We start from the raw sequence: 17575 nt of genomic DNA, 5'->3' as shown, positions 1-17575 counted from the left end.
AAAATGACATTTTTAATAAAACATGACACATGACAGCTTCTAACCTAACCTCAATATAAACAGTAAAATTGAGCAAAATAAAAACCTTTACAATGTCTTTGCCGACGTCCTGTGTGAAAGCCCCATAATTTTACAATGAAATGTGCGTTAGATTGCACCCTTACAACCATTCGTCCATAAAATGCCAAAAGGCACGGTTTTTTCTAAATTATTAAAATAATCTGAAAATGGTCCTTTTAACTGGGGAGCCCCGGCAGAGCTTTTGCCACTGGCTAATCAACGTAAAACTATCACGAATCGTCGTGATGGTATCCGCAATACTAATATTAACACCCCTAATAACCCACTTTTACTTGTCAAAGGTGGAGCGAAATGCTAACTTAATAACGCACAGTGCTCATTCCCATTTAGACTTGCCAGATGAATCGGGTGATATAAAAGAATTAGATTTAAGGGTAGGCGTAGAGGAACTAATTAGGATCAGAGGCACAGTACTTAGTGAGCTTAGGAGCATCGAACAGAAAAGGCAGCAACTTAAACAAGAGTTACAGGTCAGTGTCCATAAAATGCAGACTTTATTATCCTATAACATTTATGTAACTGTTGTCTACTCCAACAAGTTTTAGTTTAGAATCTTTAAAATATTCTTTAATGGTGTAATAGGCTTCTGCAACCCCTTGACTTTCCTTCTAAAGATCTTTGATTGAGAAAGTTGTTTCATGCTCATACTTGGGCAATTTTGAGAATACGAACTGCTACCAGAAAATTTTTCTCTTGTAGAACAGTTGAAGAAATGTTGCCTTAAGCAATTACCGTACTTTTTATAAATTGCAGTAACTTTTTCCAGTATATATTGGGTATTTAGGGTTAGAAATTTATTTCTAATAAAAAGTGGCCTACATAAATTCTTTGACATACTCAGCTACAGATGAAAACAATTCAAAATGTGTCACACTATATGTGCGTAGACAAATTTCTTATATTGTAATAGTATATACATAATCTGATTCTTAGCAGTCAATGTAGAATCCAAACCATTCCCAACAAATTCCACACTTCTACTCTCATTAACTAGTCATGAAGACTCTCTGTGTCTGTTTCAATGTTATTATACAAATATTGTTGCTTACCTATTTGTATAAGTTTAGGATAAACATACAAGAAATAATATGCTTATTTTAGCTGTAAATATATTTTTGGTTTAGACTTATACCAAGGCCATAGAAGATTTAAAGCAAGACCAGGCACATCAGCAAACAAACTTGAACAGATTGAAGATTTCTGTTGAGCAAGCCGAAGTAGCTATGCACGAAGCCTTACAGCAGAACACTCCAGATTTGGCTTTGCCCCAAAGGTTAACTCCTGACTCTCTGCCTCCCTATTTACCTGCTATTTCTAGGAATAGGTCGAGGAATTGTAGGATGTTTACTTGTTTTGATCACTCAAGGTAAGAATGTTCAGTGATTAATAATTAACAGATCAAACGAACTTACCTAAGTAAAGTTCGATCTGGATTATATGAAGCCTTGTTGAAGTAAATAAGTAGTATTTCCGATGGCATTGAGTCTCACACAAATTCAAAGCAAATAAAAAACCCCCCCGGTCCTGCATACTTAAATCCATTGCATACCTTCAGTCTTCTTCAAAGCTACATTGTTGCAACCAAGGGAAATAAATATTAGGGTAGGGAAGGGACTTATTTACTTCGACAAGGCTTCATATAATCCAGATCGAACTTCACTTAGGTAAGTTCGTTTGATCTGTTAATTATATTTCAGCTTTGTCTCGTAAATAAGTAGAATAGGTAGCTATTTAAAGCAAGTTGCAACAACAAACACAAGTTGAGGGACATAATACACTTTTATTGGTTTCATGATCTTGGTGAATACTAAGGGAGCAGAGTTTAAACCAAAAGGTAGACAATTATATTCATAGAGCTGACCATTGAAATAAAATATTTTTTGAAGCATACTGATTTTTACATGGTGTTACTTTGCTAATTGCTCCAATTTTTAAAAGGTCTTCAATAGACGAATTAATTGAACTTTTTTCAAAAACAGACCATTTACCATTTTTTATAAAAGCATATTTTTGAATAGGCTTTTTAATAAAAGGCAACCTATAACCTTGAATACATGATTAAATTAATTTGTCATTAGTAACTTCATGCCATTTATTTACAAAATATTTTAATCTACGGGCATATGCACTACTAACCCCTTGCTTTACTGTCGACGTCGACGGAACCTCTCCATCTGTATTTTGGGCGGTTCCCTCGGTTTCCTTTCTACAAGTGTCTACGTAACAACTTTTCCGATGGAGCGCACTGTTTCGCCCCATCGCCTGATCGCCCCGTGGCCCCGTCGATTCATTTAAATAATTATATACTTGCACTTTATATTATCCTGTATTGATTGTATTTAGATATTAGGTTTTTGAAGCCGAACTGAATGGTTGTTTTGATAGATTTAATTATACTGGTGACACGTTATTGAGTTATTTTACGGATATACCTGGTAGTAATAAAATATGTTTTGTTTTATTACTACATGCCTACCTTATAAGGGGTTTCAATTTTTTTTTAAGTCTAGTCGGATCCGTCGATTTTTGTTTCGCGAGTGTGGTATTTACTTTCATACTCTTTGGGACAGTATTTTGTCTTTTGAAAAATGTTTTTAGGAGCGTCTTTTGGGGGCCTATACCTATATCTCACTAATAGGAATTCCTACTGATGAGATATACGCCCCTTTAGGGAAAAAAATAATAGATAGGTAGCTACTTTTTTTTTTCTCGCACTAAGGCATATCGCATTTTTTCTTAAAAACCCTTATTATTTAAATAAAAATTATATTATTTTTATTCCCTATACAGTGCAAAACTATAATGTGTGTAACAAATCCTAATAACCACCTCAAGAATGTTTACCAATTTGTTGTATTGCCGCATATGCAAAAGTTTTAATTTGTAGAAATAGACGACAAAGATTTATTAAATAAACTTCCCAATAAATATTCAGCATATATTTATATACCTACTTAGGTACTTTAGTTATATCAGCATTTTTTTTTGTATGACTTTTGCGCACTTTTGGGTGTATGAAAATAAAATTAGATCATTACTCGTCCAGACTCACTCTTGTCATTGGTGTTGTCTGTCTAATTAGTCGTACTCTGTTTATTTACTTTACACGTTTCCTGGATTTTGACGTGCTTGTGTTTGTTTCTAGTTCGTGGTGTGGTTTGTTTTTTATGTAACATACCTAGTGCTATTAGCTTTAACTTAAAAAAAAGCAAAGCTTCACTTAAGTTAACATGGTGTACTGTACACACTGTAATATTTTAACAATTTTGTCTTAAAAATTGTTAAAAAATTGGTCTAAGTTAAAAAGGCATATTTCTACTAGTTTTTAAAATATCGAAAAAAAGTGTTTTTTATTTTTGCATTTTTTAAAGTATTTTTTATTCAAAGCAAGTATTATTTATTTTTGCATCTATTTTTTGACTTTGACGTTGTCATAATTTTAGGTTGGAATGATTGTTGAGTAAACCAAAAAGAAAACGAAAGTTGATCCAAAAAAAATCCTAAATAACATAAAAATTCCTATTATATTGCCTGTTGTTTACGTTGATTCTATATACCTATAGGTATCTGAACAAGATTTTTTCCGGGCATGAATGCAGCGGCCTTAAGAGCGTAATCTAATTCAGCTAAGAAAATTTCAAAAATAGTACAGAAGGGTTCAAAGTAGTACAGAAGGGGTGACGTTTACTACGATCGATTATCAATCAACGGTATCGATTAGCAATGACTCAACGATATTAGAATTTAGCCGGTAAAAACTGCGTTGAAAGCCTTTTCTCGATAGATGAGATCTAAGAAACTTTTTTAATATTATTTTTTTATAAAATTGTTAGTTAATGGATTAATTGAGACATCTGTAGAATCAATTTTTTGAAATTTAAATTCTAAACAGCTAAAATATAGCGTTGAAAATTACCTTAATTTTCTGTATGTTTAAACATTGTTTTTTATATGATTTTAGGCCTAATAAAAAAAAAATAAAACTATAGAAGTCTAGTTTTGTCCTTTCTGAACAAATATTTTAAAACCCCATATCAAAAAACCTTTTAGATTCTTAGATCTCATCTATCCAGAAAATCCCTTTTTTAGCCAATTTTCGCAGGCGTATGAAGCCTCTTTTTTTGGGCGACTCTCTGTTTGTAAGGTTGGCGCATCAGCTATAATTTTTTTTGGCGAATGTGCACCTCACGTTATTTTAATAAATTGTTAAAAGTTGATCCAGAGGTCATAATTTTATTTAGAAATACTACCTACATATTTAATATATCAATACCAAAAGTAGATTATTATATTTTATTTTCTGGTTTTTGGCTTGTCCTTTAATTAGCATTTTATTACTTCTCTGACTGCACAATTTCACCTGGCCGAATGAAACCTTTAAAACGAGGTATTTTATTAAATTTTTCCTTATTCTAATTTAAAATCATAAAGCTATCTCTTCCCTCTATTAAGGTACCTACCTAGGGGTTGCTGGTTGCCGATGCCGGGTTAATTCCATAAGGTTGGTGAATATAATAATATTGTATTGGCATAAGACAAGAACCCAATGTTTGTGTAAAATTTTGTTACAATCGGTTAAGTAGAAGTAGTTCAAAAGTCAAAAAGTTAGTGCAATATTTGAAACAATCAAAATGTACATATATTTTAGATACGGGCCAAAGATGAATAAAACTGTTAAAAAACAGATTTTATTAATACTAATATACCTAAAATAACTCAATTAACGTGTCACCAGTAAATCTTTTTAAATCAAAACAACCATTTCAGCTTTCAGCCTCGAAAAACGTTTTATTTATTATACGGGTAATACAATTTCAGCGATGGCTTGACGGGGCGACGGGGCAATACCAGTGCGCTCTATCTGAAAAGTTGTTACGTAGACTCTTGTTTCCTTTCCATCCGTTGATCTGGATGGTTCTTCTGCTGTTGGCGTTGGTAGGGATAAGGTCTCTTGTAATATTGTCCAGCTCGGGTGCTCCCCTGCAACTGAGCTGGATCCCTGGATTTTAAATGAGTGCGACTGACAGGTTTCTTAGCAGTTTTCGGTTTAACCTGCTTAAGTTCCTCGCCTGATTTTTGCAGGTTTTTTGCAGCCTTCACTCGTTCTTCCAATGCTTGACCAAACAAAAAATTATCAGTAGGCGCAGCAGAGAGCGTATCTTTTAGATCCTTATTCAAATTTATAGAAATAAGATCTTTGCGTGTCATGGTGTCAAGATGGTTTATATGACACAAAGCTAAAATAGCTAAAAAAAAAAAAAAAATTTTAATAGCGAAAAATAGATTTAAATTAAGTTTGAAAACTTTCAAGTGAAATTTTCAGGCAAATGACAGCTAACAAGGCTTATTGCGCATGTCATCCCAATCAGTACTAGCAACGGGACAAGTATCGCAATTACCGTTCCCGGAACCGTTCCGCGGACGGTAATACATCAGGTTAGAACACACATAAGAACTGTTTACAAAACCATCCTCTTCCATTTTATCTATTGCGCACGAACAGTACCGTCCCAAGAACGGTTTTTTTACGTGTTGGAAGTGTCTTTAAAAGTCCTAAAAAGTGTCTTTATGTTACTATTATAATTATATATATTTGATACAACACAGGGTATTGATATTAGAATGAATGTCGAACCAATTACTGATTGAGTATTTAGGTAAGTAAAACAATACAATGAAGTTGAAGTTTTGGAACTTGGTGCTCTGATTTCTGATTGAAATCCAGGAATTTATGTATTTGTGAATATGTTTATTTAATTTATATGACATATGTTACTATGATTGTAAAGCTATACATTGTTGCCAATAAATTTATGATTAATATTATTTAGAGAATATATGGGTAATTAAAAAGAAATTACAGGAAAAAACTTACAGCAATTTATATGACTAGTCATAGCAAAGAATGAAGAAAATACGTACATTAAAATTTGCAATAAAAAAAAATTATGAGTCATTTTATGCCTAAACTGTTGTAACAATTTCCCAAATTTTTTAGATGTTCACTGACATCCGGTTTTCCAGTTTATCTCTACGACCCGGACCAACATCCAGTAATGAATGACGGTTGGGATGTAGATGGTTTCCTAAAAACCACTCTGAAACAGGTCCTCGGCTACAATCCGCATTTAACACAAAACCCCGTTGAGGCTTGTATATATTTAGTTCTAGTTGGTAAGCAGTTGGTTGCTCCTCCTTACCACCAACAAAACTAATCAGTTTAATTACTAAGGGGAAGCACTTAAAGACACAGATGACGTGAGTGAAAACGTTGGAAACCATTTGAATCTCACTCCGTTAGACTCTGATGCGTTAAAACGATTACCTTATTGGGGTGGAGACGGTAGGAATCACGTGCTACTTAATTTGGCCAGGAGGGATTTGGGTGCCACTAGCGGAGACGTTTTTTCAGAAGTCGATACAGGTTACACCTTTCACACTTTGTATAATTATATTTACTGTTTTAGTGCCTTTTAGGTCGGGCAATTTTAGTCCAATCCACGTTTTATTACGAATATTTCCGACCGAATTTCGACCTTATCATATCCCCGGTGCTCGGCCCCCCCGGGGGCGACGTATGGCAAGAATGCGCCTACATGTTACCGGCGCGTCGCATGTACTTACTGTCGTTTCAGGGCGAAATGAAATTTAATAAGAACGTGACGGAAAAACGTTTGGCAAGCCACGACAAGGCACTCGAAAAAGAAAATAAGGAGCTGAATCAGTTTATTTTACAGGTAGGTACACACACAGAAAACTCTTTGATAATATGAATGGGATATACGTAATTTTGCAATACAGTAATGTATGGATAATCCGAACAGAAAGTTGGCAGACCCCGTTCGGTTTCCAAAACTTTCGGATTATAGATAACTTTCTTCACCATATAAATGCACTCTCACCATGAAATATATTTGTACATAATGGATTTAAAAATCTTTACTTATGTGCATACATAAATGCATAATATGTCAAAATTAAAATGAACTTAACAGGAAATCAAACAAAAAATTCAGTAAAAATTTATCTAACAAGAAAAATAATTGAGGGGGTCAGAAGCCAAGGGGACCAAGTAACAAATTAAGAGTTTTGAGAATGTTTGATTTAAAGTTTTAGGTAATTAAAAAATATTCGGTGATATTTTATATTTCTGTTTTTATTAAATATTGTAATTTTAATGTTTCAAAATGCATTTCATAAATTCTAGACATCATTTGGTTTATGTAAGGCTTTTTTGCTAGTTAAAACTCATAGGCCAGTCACTCAAACCCCTTTGCTTTAAAAATAAAATACATAACAATTTACCAAAATAAAAAAATGTTTATTCTAATGGAGAAATTAACGTGAACTCAATATAAAGAAAAACATATTAATCATCATCGGATTCAAAATTTCTGTAAGTGTCTGTATCCTCTTTTTGGGTGACATTAATTTGTTGTTGTTGAAGCCTTGAGATTTTCCCTTCATATAACAGATCCTTGTAAATTTTATGACGGACAGGCGAAACAAAAGGTAGTAGCACAGATGTAAATAGCTCGTGCGGAGCTATTTACATCTGTGGTAGTAGCTGCAAGAGATTCTGATACTTGGCCAGTTTGATTTTTGGTGGGGTAACATGCAAAGTGGTTGGCTGATTCCTTGGGCGTCCAGTAGTATTTTTTTGTTTTAGGTCCATTATATTAAATGCGATTTCTTGGTTGTAGACTTCTTTATAAAACATCTTGTAAGGTTCGGCTTTTTCAAAATGCAACCACTGCATCTTACTACTAAGGCCTACAATGTTTGGTTTCATGTAGCTATCCATTGGAGATATTGACTTAAAGTCCTGAGGCTGCAATTAATTAACTACAATAAATTTGCGACTAACGCCTCCCACAAAATGGATCCAATCATCAGGAGTAAATATGTTTGTAAGCCTTCTTTTTGATTTTTCTATAAGGGCAAAATCTTGGTCACACTCCATGAACGAATGGCCCGAGACAAGAAATTGATAATCTACGCTTTTGATGTGGGTATGTTGCACAATATAGGTACAGAATTTCACTATATTTTTATTTTAATTTTTATTTTGTCCGCCGCAGTTGTCACTGAAGGCGTCTATATGGGTAATAGTTGGGTTGGGTTGGGTTGGGTTGGTCAAAACATATGGCACGACGAGTTTGGGAGGATTCTTTAGCTAAGGTAGTGGCCTGATTCTTCAAGGATTTAACACAAGACACTTTCCTTAAATGAATAGAATCGTAGGTATCGTCCATTTTTCTCTAAGAGACCAAACGAAAACAAAACAAAGGTAAGAACACAAAGTCACGATCTCATAAAAGAAAATTGTGTTCTTACCTTTGTTTTGTTTCCTTAAATGAATCTCGTGGTCGCGGAGTAAGGCTCTCTTTTCTTCAGAACCTGGATTAGGGCATCCATTTTGATTTTTAAAATATCGCAGGTTGAGCAAGTGTCGGTGTAAGGCCGGTGAAAACTAAGATTGAACTGAGTGTTAAAAATATCACGGTATTTGCTGATTTTTACAGAACCTGTTCGTCGTTGTGAACAAAAGTCTTTATACAAACTATACATTTTTGAAATATTTAATTCTGGAGATAGATATTTACGGTTTGGGTTATCCTTTCTAGTATAATGGCTAATAAACTTAGGAAAGGAATTTATATGCTCTTTCACTAAATTGATAGTGTCCTCGCTTAGTTTATTTCCAGGAGTATGACGACCTCTTTGATCTGTATGGGCGATTCTTGTTTCTTTATGTTTACTGACAGCGTTATAGAACCTCTTCTGAGGAATAACCAACGTACACAAAAAAAACTGCTTACAAACGCGATAATTTTTCAACGTTATGATTGTGCTGACTTTTGTTTGAGAAACTGCAAGTCGATTGGGTCGTTTAGGAATATGCTTAGAAACACATGAAACAATGAATGAAGTTTGCAAGTCCCAACCATTTTGTTTCTTTCCGAGATCCTAGAAATCTGGAAATATAGACATGCGCACTTCTTCGTTAAAATGTTCATTACATTTGTATCTACAAATGTGATTGTACTGATTTAACTGATTTTACTTCATGAACTTCACCCCGCCGTCCAACGTACCATTGGCCAGAGTTACGCTTTAGTTTTGCTTCGGATCGCTTCCACGGTGCTATTTTTCGTGTTCGTTTCTTGGATATACTTGCTAGATGTACTATGCTAAGCTCTGAATCTGAAGAAGACTGTGAACTATTTTGATTTGGGACGTAGTCCATATCAACATCGAAATTATCACTAAACGGATCTAAAATTAAAAAAAAAATAACGTCAAGGAAAACATATTTCAACAAATTATATAGCACTTTGAGAACTTACCATTTTGGTCTTCATCAGAAGTAACCATTTGGATTTAAAAAAAAACTTCAAAACAACTTAAAAACTGTAAAAACTTGCAAAACTTAACCTCTTCCACTTCGCGCGTAATCTACTAAATGACTGTTGCTTGAGTGGCAAAGGGGTTCAAGCGCACTTAGGTCCCTATGCCAATTAACAATACGGGCGACTGAATCTGCTGATTTTCTCACCAGTTCATAGAGAGCAGCACTAGTATTGAAACGCACTTAGTTCTCTTTGCCATGATATAAAATAATGTTTCACCATTCAGTTTTTACACTTAGATCGATTTCTGAAAAAATGTCACTTGGACCCCTTGGCTTCTGACCCCCTCAATTACGATTTTTAAACAAACCAGTTAACTGCATACATAAATGGACATACTTCATTGCCTCTTAATATTTTCTTTGAATAAAATTGTCTTTGAAGAGTTCTTTGAACAGATTTTTTGATGCTTAGATCGACAGCCTTCTGTCGAATTCTTCTTAGAAGGATCACTTCATGCAGTGGCAATTCATTCTCTTCCACCCAACGTAGACACTTATCAAATGAGATCACCGCTTCTTTGCTGGACATTTTCTGTATAAGTTCATCCTCCTCATCATCTTCTAAGATCTCTATCTAAATTTTCCTCGTCATCACCTCTTGCCCATTTTTCAACTTCTGTTTTATCTATCGGATTATCAGCACGATTCACTTTGTTCACTAACTCCACTAGATCAGGTCCTTCATCTGACAAAATAGAATCACATATTTCTTCTCGTAAAGCATGCAGGGGTATCAAATCTTCTTCATCCCATGTCTTGGTATAAACAAACGTATTGATTTTTATCAAAATTTTTAAAAGGAACCTTTTTGTTCCCCAATAAAAATTCTTTAATTAAACAAAAACTTTAAAAATCAGGTCAAAATTGTCATATTTTTGCAGGAAACTTGTGAATTGTTAAATGAATCTATTCCAAGTCAAGAAAACGTTGACTGGGAATAAATTCGTTCAAACACTATTAACTTTACCAGTATTTTCATAAAGAAGTTTTTTTTCCAATTAAAAACTGTTGAATTTTAAAAAAAATTCATTAAAGTTGGGCTAAAATTAGCTTAATTATGGCCATTCTTTTAGGAAAGTTCGCGAACTTCGACTTGGAATAAACAAACGTTGTCCATTCAAAAACTACTAATCTTATCAAAATTTTCATAAGGACCTTTTTTGTTCCCAATTAAAAACTAATCAATTTAAATTAAACTTCATCATAAACTTGGTCATTTTTTTGGTATATTGGCCAACCTTGACTTAGAACAAATTAATCTAAAAACTATGCATTTTATTAATATTTTCATTCAAAAACTATTAGTTTTATGAAAATTTTCATGGAGACCTTTTTTGTTTTTCATTAAAAGCCCTTTAATTTAAACCAAATTTCATCGAAATCGACTCAAAATTGGCATATTATGGTCATTGTTTAAGAAAATTGGTCAACCTCGGGTTTGAACAAATTTATTTAAAAACTATTAATTTTATTGAAATGTTCATAGGGTGTTTTTTGTTTCCAATAAAAAACCGCTCGATTTAAAATAAATTTTACTAAAATTCGGCTAAAAGTGGCATGTTTATGGTTACTTTTTCTGAAAATTGGTCAACCTTGAATTTGATTTATTTAAAAACTATTCATTTTATTTAAATGTTAAATAATTTTTTCTGAATATAAAATGAACAAAAAAAATAAAACTAAGTAGGTACACACAAATTTGAATTACCCATATTTATACTTTGTTATCCTTATTGGCAATAAACACACAGCAATGTTATTTCATTATAAGACACTTTTAATACAATAATTAATCTTATTTTCAAAGAACCATGTACAGATTTCCATTAGTTTTAACTATATATAGAATCATTTGCATATTACCAAGATATTTTCATTTAATACTATTTTGATATGGTCTGAATAGAATATTTGTAATAGCATCAATTATTTCTCCCTAATTGTCAGAAGCATAATTAAATAAATAAAATTTTATTTTTACAGGATAAATAAAAAAGCCTTATTATTTATTATATTAGAGTGTTTTTTCAGTGTAAGCAGTGATTAGAATAAGAGATTTTTCCGATACATTTTTGTACATTTTAGCACTTAAAGGAGTTGCTGAACACGCATACCTCGGATAAGTTCTTGTTCGAGTTCGAATGTAATCCAGCTAGCGACGATACGATGAATACTGGGCCCCAGGATTGGGCTTTGTGCGGTACCGATAGCAGTCGCAGGGCCGTACTGAAAGAATCGACTTTCGCGTTGGTTTTTGCCCCCAGTTCTACGGATTATTTGTCTACTACGTTATTGCAGGCCAGGATCTATGAAGCCTTGAGATCAGGTTAGTTTTAAAATAGAATTTCTACTTTTTGGGATGTACTGATTTATTTATACAAATCAAATTAAATCAAACACTTTTTTAGTAAAGTTTCCACGCGATCAAAACCCTCGGAAATTACAGAATAACGCCGTAGCGATCTCTCCATTATTCATTAATTTTAACAATTTTTGACAACAAAGTTTCAATTCAATTTTGGTTTTTTTTAACCCATATAACTTGTGTTTCGAGGCCCAATTCCTGTTCTATTCAACTTAGAAGGTTCATTCGAAAAACATCAAGTAGCAAAACATTAACTTTAACGATCTGTAAAGTTTCAACGTCCTACTCAAAAATAAACTCAAAATATTTAATTATTTTGTAACTTGTTTGTGTTTTGCTACTTCAGTAGTTCTGTTTGACAACAGATCGTTTTATATATGTTAAAATATGTACAGATATTCTTAACTAAGAACGATTATTTACCCATAGTACTATGTGTAGGTGGTATGGATTGCATGGTTCTTCTAAAAACCTCTCTCAGATTTATGTAGAAGAAACAGCACTAGAACAACATTTAGTAATCTCTAAATATTCTGGCGAAATATGATGCATTTATGTGGTGTTACTATAAATCACTGTTCATAGATCAGTTTTGCCAAGTACCGTCTGGAATTAAGATAAATACTATTTCTAAAGTAATGAGTAACTTAAAATGTATTGTGTAAATCAACCAACTTTAAATTATTTGAATAGAAACATAATTTTGACATACAATTACAAATCTTATTATTTATAAGAAAGATCCCTATAATAGACAATCTTATCTTGGGTACAATTTATATAAATCTACGTATTATTAAAACAAATCCGTCAATCTTTACAATATTTGTATTCCAGCTCTTTCTTAAAATTCTCTAATAACCTGCGTATTGTATGGTGATGGAAAATCGACTTTTATGGTTATTTAGGGGCCGTCCCGGTCATCTTAGGCGGCGACCAAGTGAAACTGGCCTACGACGAAGTAATCCAGTGGAAACGGGTGGTTTTATTCGTCCCAAAAGCCCGAGTGACGGAACTTCACTTCTTACTGCGCACCATCCCAGACGAAGACATCCTCCTGTTCAGAAAACAGGGCAGACTGGTCTGGGAACGCTATCTAGCGTCGGTCCAGAGTACGTTGGACACGATCGTGGCCGTATTGAGAGATCGATTGAACATTCCCGCTTTACCGGCGGACACGGTGGCCGCGATCAACGTCTTTAACGACACTTTTCAGCCTCTGACGGTGCCCGCGGTCGGAGACGTGGAACAGGAGGAGAGTCTGGGCCCGTTGGAGCCTCCCTATGACAGTCCCGCTTTTAGGAGGAATTTCAGTTTGGGCTTGACGCAGGGCCATCAGATCTGGAACGATTGGGGAGATCCTTTCAGGTAAAAGTGAAAAAAGCAGAAATAAACCTTTAGTGAAAAAGTAACCGTTTCCAGACTTTATCCGGCTCTACCCATGGACCCTCTGCTCCCCTCCGACGCAAAATTCATCGGTTCAGAACGCGGTTTCCGTCCGATAGCGGGCGGAGCGGGCGGTGCAGGCAAAGAATTCTCCGAATCCCTCGGAGGAAACAACCCGCGGGAACAATTCACGATTCTCCTGTTGACGTACGAGCGGGAGCAGGTTCTTCTCGACTCGATCGCGAGATTACGGGGTCTCCCTTATTTGCATTCGGTGGTGGTGATATGGAACTCGCCCCGTTTGCCCAGTCCCGAATTGAAATGGCCGGACATCGGGGCGCCGGTGCGCGTCGTCAAAGCGGCCCGGAATTCGTTGAACAATCGATTTTTGCCCCTGGATAACTTGGAAACGGAAGCGATCTTATCGGTGGACGATGACGCGCATTTGAGACACGACGAGATTTTGTTCGGGTTCCGGGTGTGGCGGGAACACCGGGACCGAATCGTCGGCTTCCCGGGACGTTTTCACGCTTGGGATTTAAACACGAAAAACGGCTGGTTGTATAATTCCAATTATAGTTGTGAATTGAGTATGGTTTTAACAGGTAAGGGTCATAACCACGAACGTCTGTGAAAATTAAAATATAGATGACTTTATGAAGGTTTGTCATTAGCAAGGGTTTACTTAGTAATAATAAACAACTCTATACATCATTCCATCATAAACAACACATACAGATACTTAATTCGGTGCTACAGATACTTAAACAGTGAACCAAATACGTTTAAATAAGGATGGTGATACATTATCCACGAATTAAATAAGGAGGAAGCTATATTGCCTGTTGTAGACGATATACCCAAGCGCCGTTTACAAATCGCCAAAAACTAGGCAATCCGCTATACTCAAACGTCAGCGTTGTCAACTTCATTACCGTTATTTAATATATTTTTTTGTTAGCAACACTGAAAATGTTCAGAGTGACCAACATCAAAAGGACACAACCACTATAAAAATAAAAAACAAAACAAAGGTAAGAACACAAAGTCACGGTCTCATCAAATCCATATAATTTTTTAAAAGCTACACGTGTTTCGCTCCTATTGGAGCATCATCAGGCCTAGACCTACACAGATTACATTTCAACTAACAACCTATACTATAAAAATGGCGGCGACAAGACATTGGTCATTTTTGAGTATCGTGGCCATATGCATTAGCAGTCTAGGTATATTTATTAAGTTCGTGGTCATAACTAATCATTTTCCGCCTATACTACGTTAGAATAATTTTTAATTTAGAGTTAAAGCGTACATAACAGAGATGTTTGCTTCATCTTTTTCTTAGTTTGTATTAATATATATGTTTATTAAAGCCAATCCTAATAGAGCATGAGTAAGAGTTTAATGAAAGGAAAAGTACCACTGTAGGTTAGTTTTAAAAGGCTAATCAGGCGCCTTTTAGCTTCTAATTTGTACTAAAACTTGCAAATAGGTTTGAATTTAAAGACAATAAAAAATTGCAAAAAAAAGACATAAAATATTTGGACACAAACAGGAGCGAGAAAAGACTATTAATGGTAGAAAATAACTTAAGAAGAAAGGAAGAAAAAAATAGAATAAAGATAATATAAATTGCTAGCTAAGAAACAGGACAGTTGTAACCCTACCTTATAATAAAAAAAGAATCACGGAGTTTAGAGAATGTCATACGTTTCCACAAATAAAGAAAATATTTAAGTCTAGCGTCCGATATTCTACAAGAACAAACTATAGCAAAGGTAGAGGTCGTTCCGCTACAGTTTCTTTGTAGTCTAGAAAAGAAGTCTATGCTAAAATAGATTTTCTTTAGATGCTGCTTTCTTACTCTGTAATTGGATGTTTTTGTGTCAAATAAATATATAGTCTCTAAGAATCTCTACTTTGATAGCACAAGTGTTCCCTGGGATATCACAGAAATGTTCTAGGACTTACCGGGATATTATTGAAACCTTATTTTATTAGGTGCGGCCTTTCTACATCGACACTACTTGCACCTGTACTGGAAATGGTTGCCGCAAGCCATAAGGGACAAAGTGGACGAGTACATGAACTGCGAGGACATCGCGATGAATTTCCTAGTGAGTCATATTACGCAGAAACCGCCCGTCAAGGTGACCTCCCGTTGGACGTTCCGGTGTCCCGGGTGTCCGCAGAGTTTGAGCGAGGACGACACTCACTTTCAGGAGCGGCACAAGTGTATTAATTTTTTTACGCAGGTGAGTCAAACTCTCTTTCAAAGTATAGGTATGTAACGTTTCCATTTTGTTACAAGGTTTTCGGGTATACACCGTTATTGAACACGCAATACAGGGCGGACTCCATCTTATTTAAGACCCGAATACCGCACGACAAGCAGAAATGTTTTAAATTTATTTAGTTTTAAGTCCCTCGTTTTGTGACTGCTCTAATATTTTAGGTTTTAGGTAGTCTAGACTTTTTTGTAACATATTGTATTTATTTTTTATTTATTTGTGCCATATTTTACTTTTTAAATGTAACTGACGCAAAATCTACATCGTTAAGTTTTCTTGTTTTATTCCTTATTTTATCAAAAAATATTTAAATAAATAAGAAATTGAATTGCATCATTCATTTCCAATAATATGAATATCAATTATCAATAAATGAAAATTACGTAAGTTAGCTGTGAATAACTCTACTACTATTTATGATACAACCATTTTAGTGGATAGAAACTTAAACATAGATTTTTTAGCTAGTGAACTTGATTGCACATATTATTGTCCCACAACTCATCATTTAACTTAATTATTTAAAAAGTTTAGTATAATAAACAAGACAAGAGATAGATTCAAAGATTGTAGAGAGGGAAAAAGTGAAACCAATTCCAGGTATTTGAAATAAATTCTGGTGCCTTTAGTGGTAAAACCCTCAACTGGGTGGAGAGCTTTTAAGTTGAAACTTGTACTTATAGTTGGCAATTTATTTACACTTTTAAATCGTACTATGTTTTCCAGCATGATTTCCACAAGCTTAAATCCTTGGCAATTATAGCATGGTGAAACACTGAAATTATCATATACTGACAAATTATAAAATCGCCAAAGAGGCTAGCCATTATAATTAGAAGCTGCAAGAATTTTTTTGTGTATACAATTAATTAAAATGATATTTATTGTTCCTTAGTTAGGTCTAAGGCATTCAGCATACAATTACAACATCCAATTTTTTGGAGTTTGTCTAGTATAAGCTCGGTGGCGTAAACACTCGGTTTTGTGAATCAAATATTTTTTGTATTAGGTACTCTATAGTGTGAACAGAAGTCTACTCGATGATGCGAACAATTGAGGAGTGTTTATTCAAAAAAGGACATGTCCACTTTTTATAATTTTGAGAAAAACGAAAAAAACGTTTCAGAAAGAGACCTTTAGAGCTAAAATATTAAGAAAAATAAATTATAATTCTTTGACTCCCTAAAAGCATATTTCCAAAAGATGTTTTGAATACTTCTTTTTTGTTAAGAGAAAAATCAAAAATAATTTTGGACATGTCTTGTTTTGAATGAACTAAATGTTTATGTCCCATTTTGTTTGAACTTTAAATTATTAATTTAGGTTTTTACGCGTTTACAAAATATAAATAAATTTTAGGCACTGTTTTTATTCATAAACTTTTATTTAAATGAAAAATACAACATATTTTTTCAAATATGTATGTCATTGTCAGCTTATAAGCAGTCGCACTCTTCTGCTTCATTTTCACCTTCTTCAGCTGCTGCGTCCACGGTTGCACATTCTTCAAGAATTAAAAAAAAAAAAAATTACTCAGGTATAGTTGCCACTTCAGTTCTTAATTATTAAATTGTTTTTCAAGAAGCGCCTTCACATTAAGTTTTTTTTCGTTTGAAACTGAATTTTCAATTTTTTTTTCTTTTAATTTTGTGTTTCTTCCCGTCTGTGTTTTTTTCAACAAGGTCCCGTAAGAATTCGACATGTCCTCGTATCTAAGAAATGAAGATCCTTTGTATTTTATTGTAAATTGGTTGTTTCTTAATGGAAACTTCTTGATTAAAATCTTTTTAAAATCTTTTATCCCCGGCACTTTGTCGTATGTCCCCTGAAGTTCCTTGATATCATACAACTTCCAGTCAACTCCTATATTTTTCACTTCACCCACCTCGGAATATACTGATATGTATTCATCGGGATTGGCAGTGATGGTAAGTTTTTTAAATTTTCTTTCAACGCGTCCAAACACTCGGTCCGCCGGCAGGTAAGAATGGCCTCTCACGGGGAAATGCATAATCAATTCCTTCACTTCATTAG

At 34.2% G+C, this 17575-nt stretch overlaps 1 protein-coding gene across 1 annotated transcript; it reads left to right on the top strand.

The window, feature by feature from the left end:
- The first annotated feature begins 30 nt into the window (after positions 1-30).
- Positions 31-15874, top strand: LOC126743488 (exostosin-3). Its single transcript, XM_050450590.1, has 10 exons — positions 31-551; positions 1206-1447; positions 6080-6255; positions 6314-6505; positions 6559-6818; positions 11582-11822; positions 12770-13229; positions 13284-13852; positions 15252-15505; positions 15562-15874. The coding sequence occupies exons 1-10, from the start codon at positions 228-230 to the stop codon at positions 15664-15666; spliced, it is 2823 nt and encodes a 940-aa protein (XP_050306547.1). The 5' UTR covers positions 31-227; the 3' UTR covers positions 15667-15874.
- Positions 15875-17575: the final 1701 nt, after the last annotated feature.

Source organism: Anthonomus grandis, chromosome 13, assembly GCF_022605725.1.
Source record: "Anthonomus grandis grandis chromosome 13, icAntGran1.3, whole genome shotgun sequence".
Taxonomy (NCBI): domain Eukaryota; kingdom Metazoa; phylum Arthropoda; class Insecta; order Coleoptera; family Curculionidae; genus Anthonomus; species Anthonomus grandis.
Note: the sequence above shows the minus strand (reverse complement) of the source record. Positions and strands in the feature narration are given on the sequence as shown.

Coding starts and splice junctions, on each gene's coding strand:
- LOC126743488 (XM_050450590.1), top strand. CDS start 228: ATGGTCCTTTTAACTGGGGAGCCCCGGCAGAGCTTTTGCCACTGGCTA. Junction 552..1,205: donor AACTTAAACAAGAGTTACAG/GTCAGTGTCCAT, acceptor TTTTTGGTTTAG/ACTTATACCAAGGCCATAGA. Junction 13,853..15,251: donor ATTGAGTATGGTTTTAACAG/GTAAGGGTCATA, acceptor TTATTTTATTAG/GTGCGGCCTTTCTACATCGA.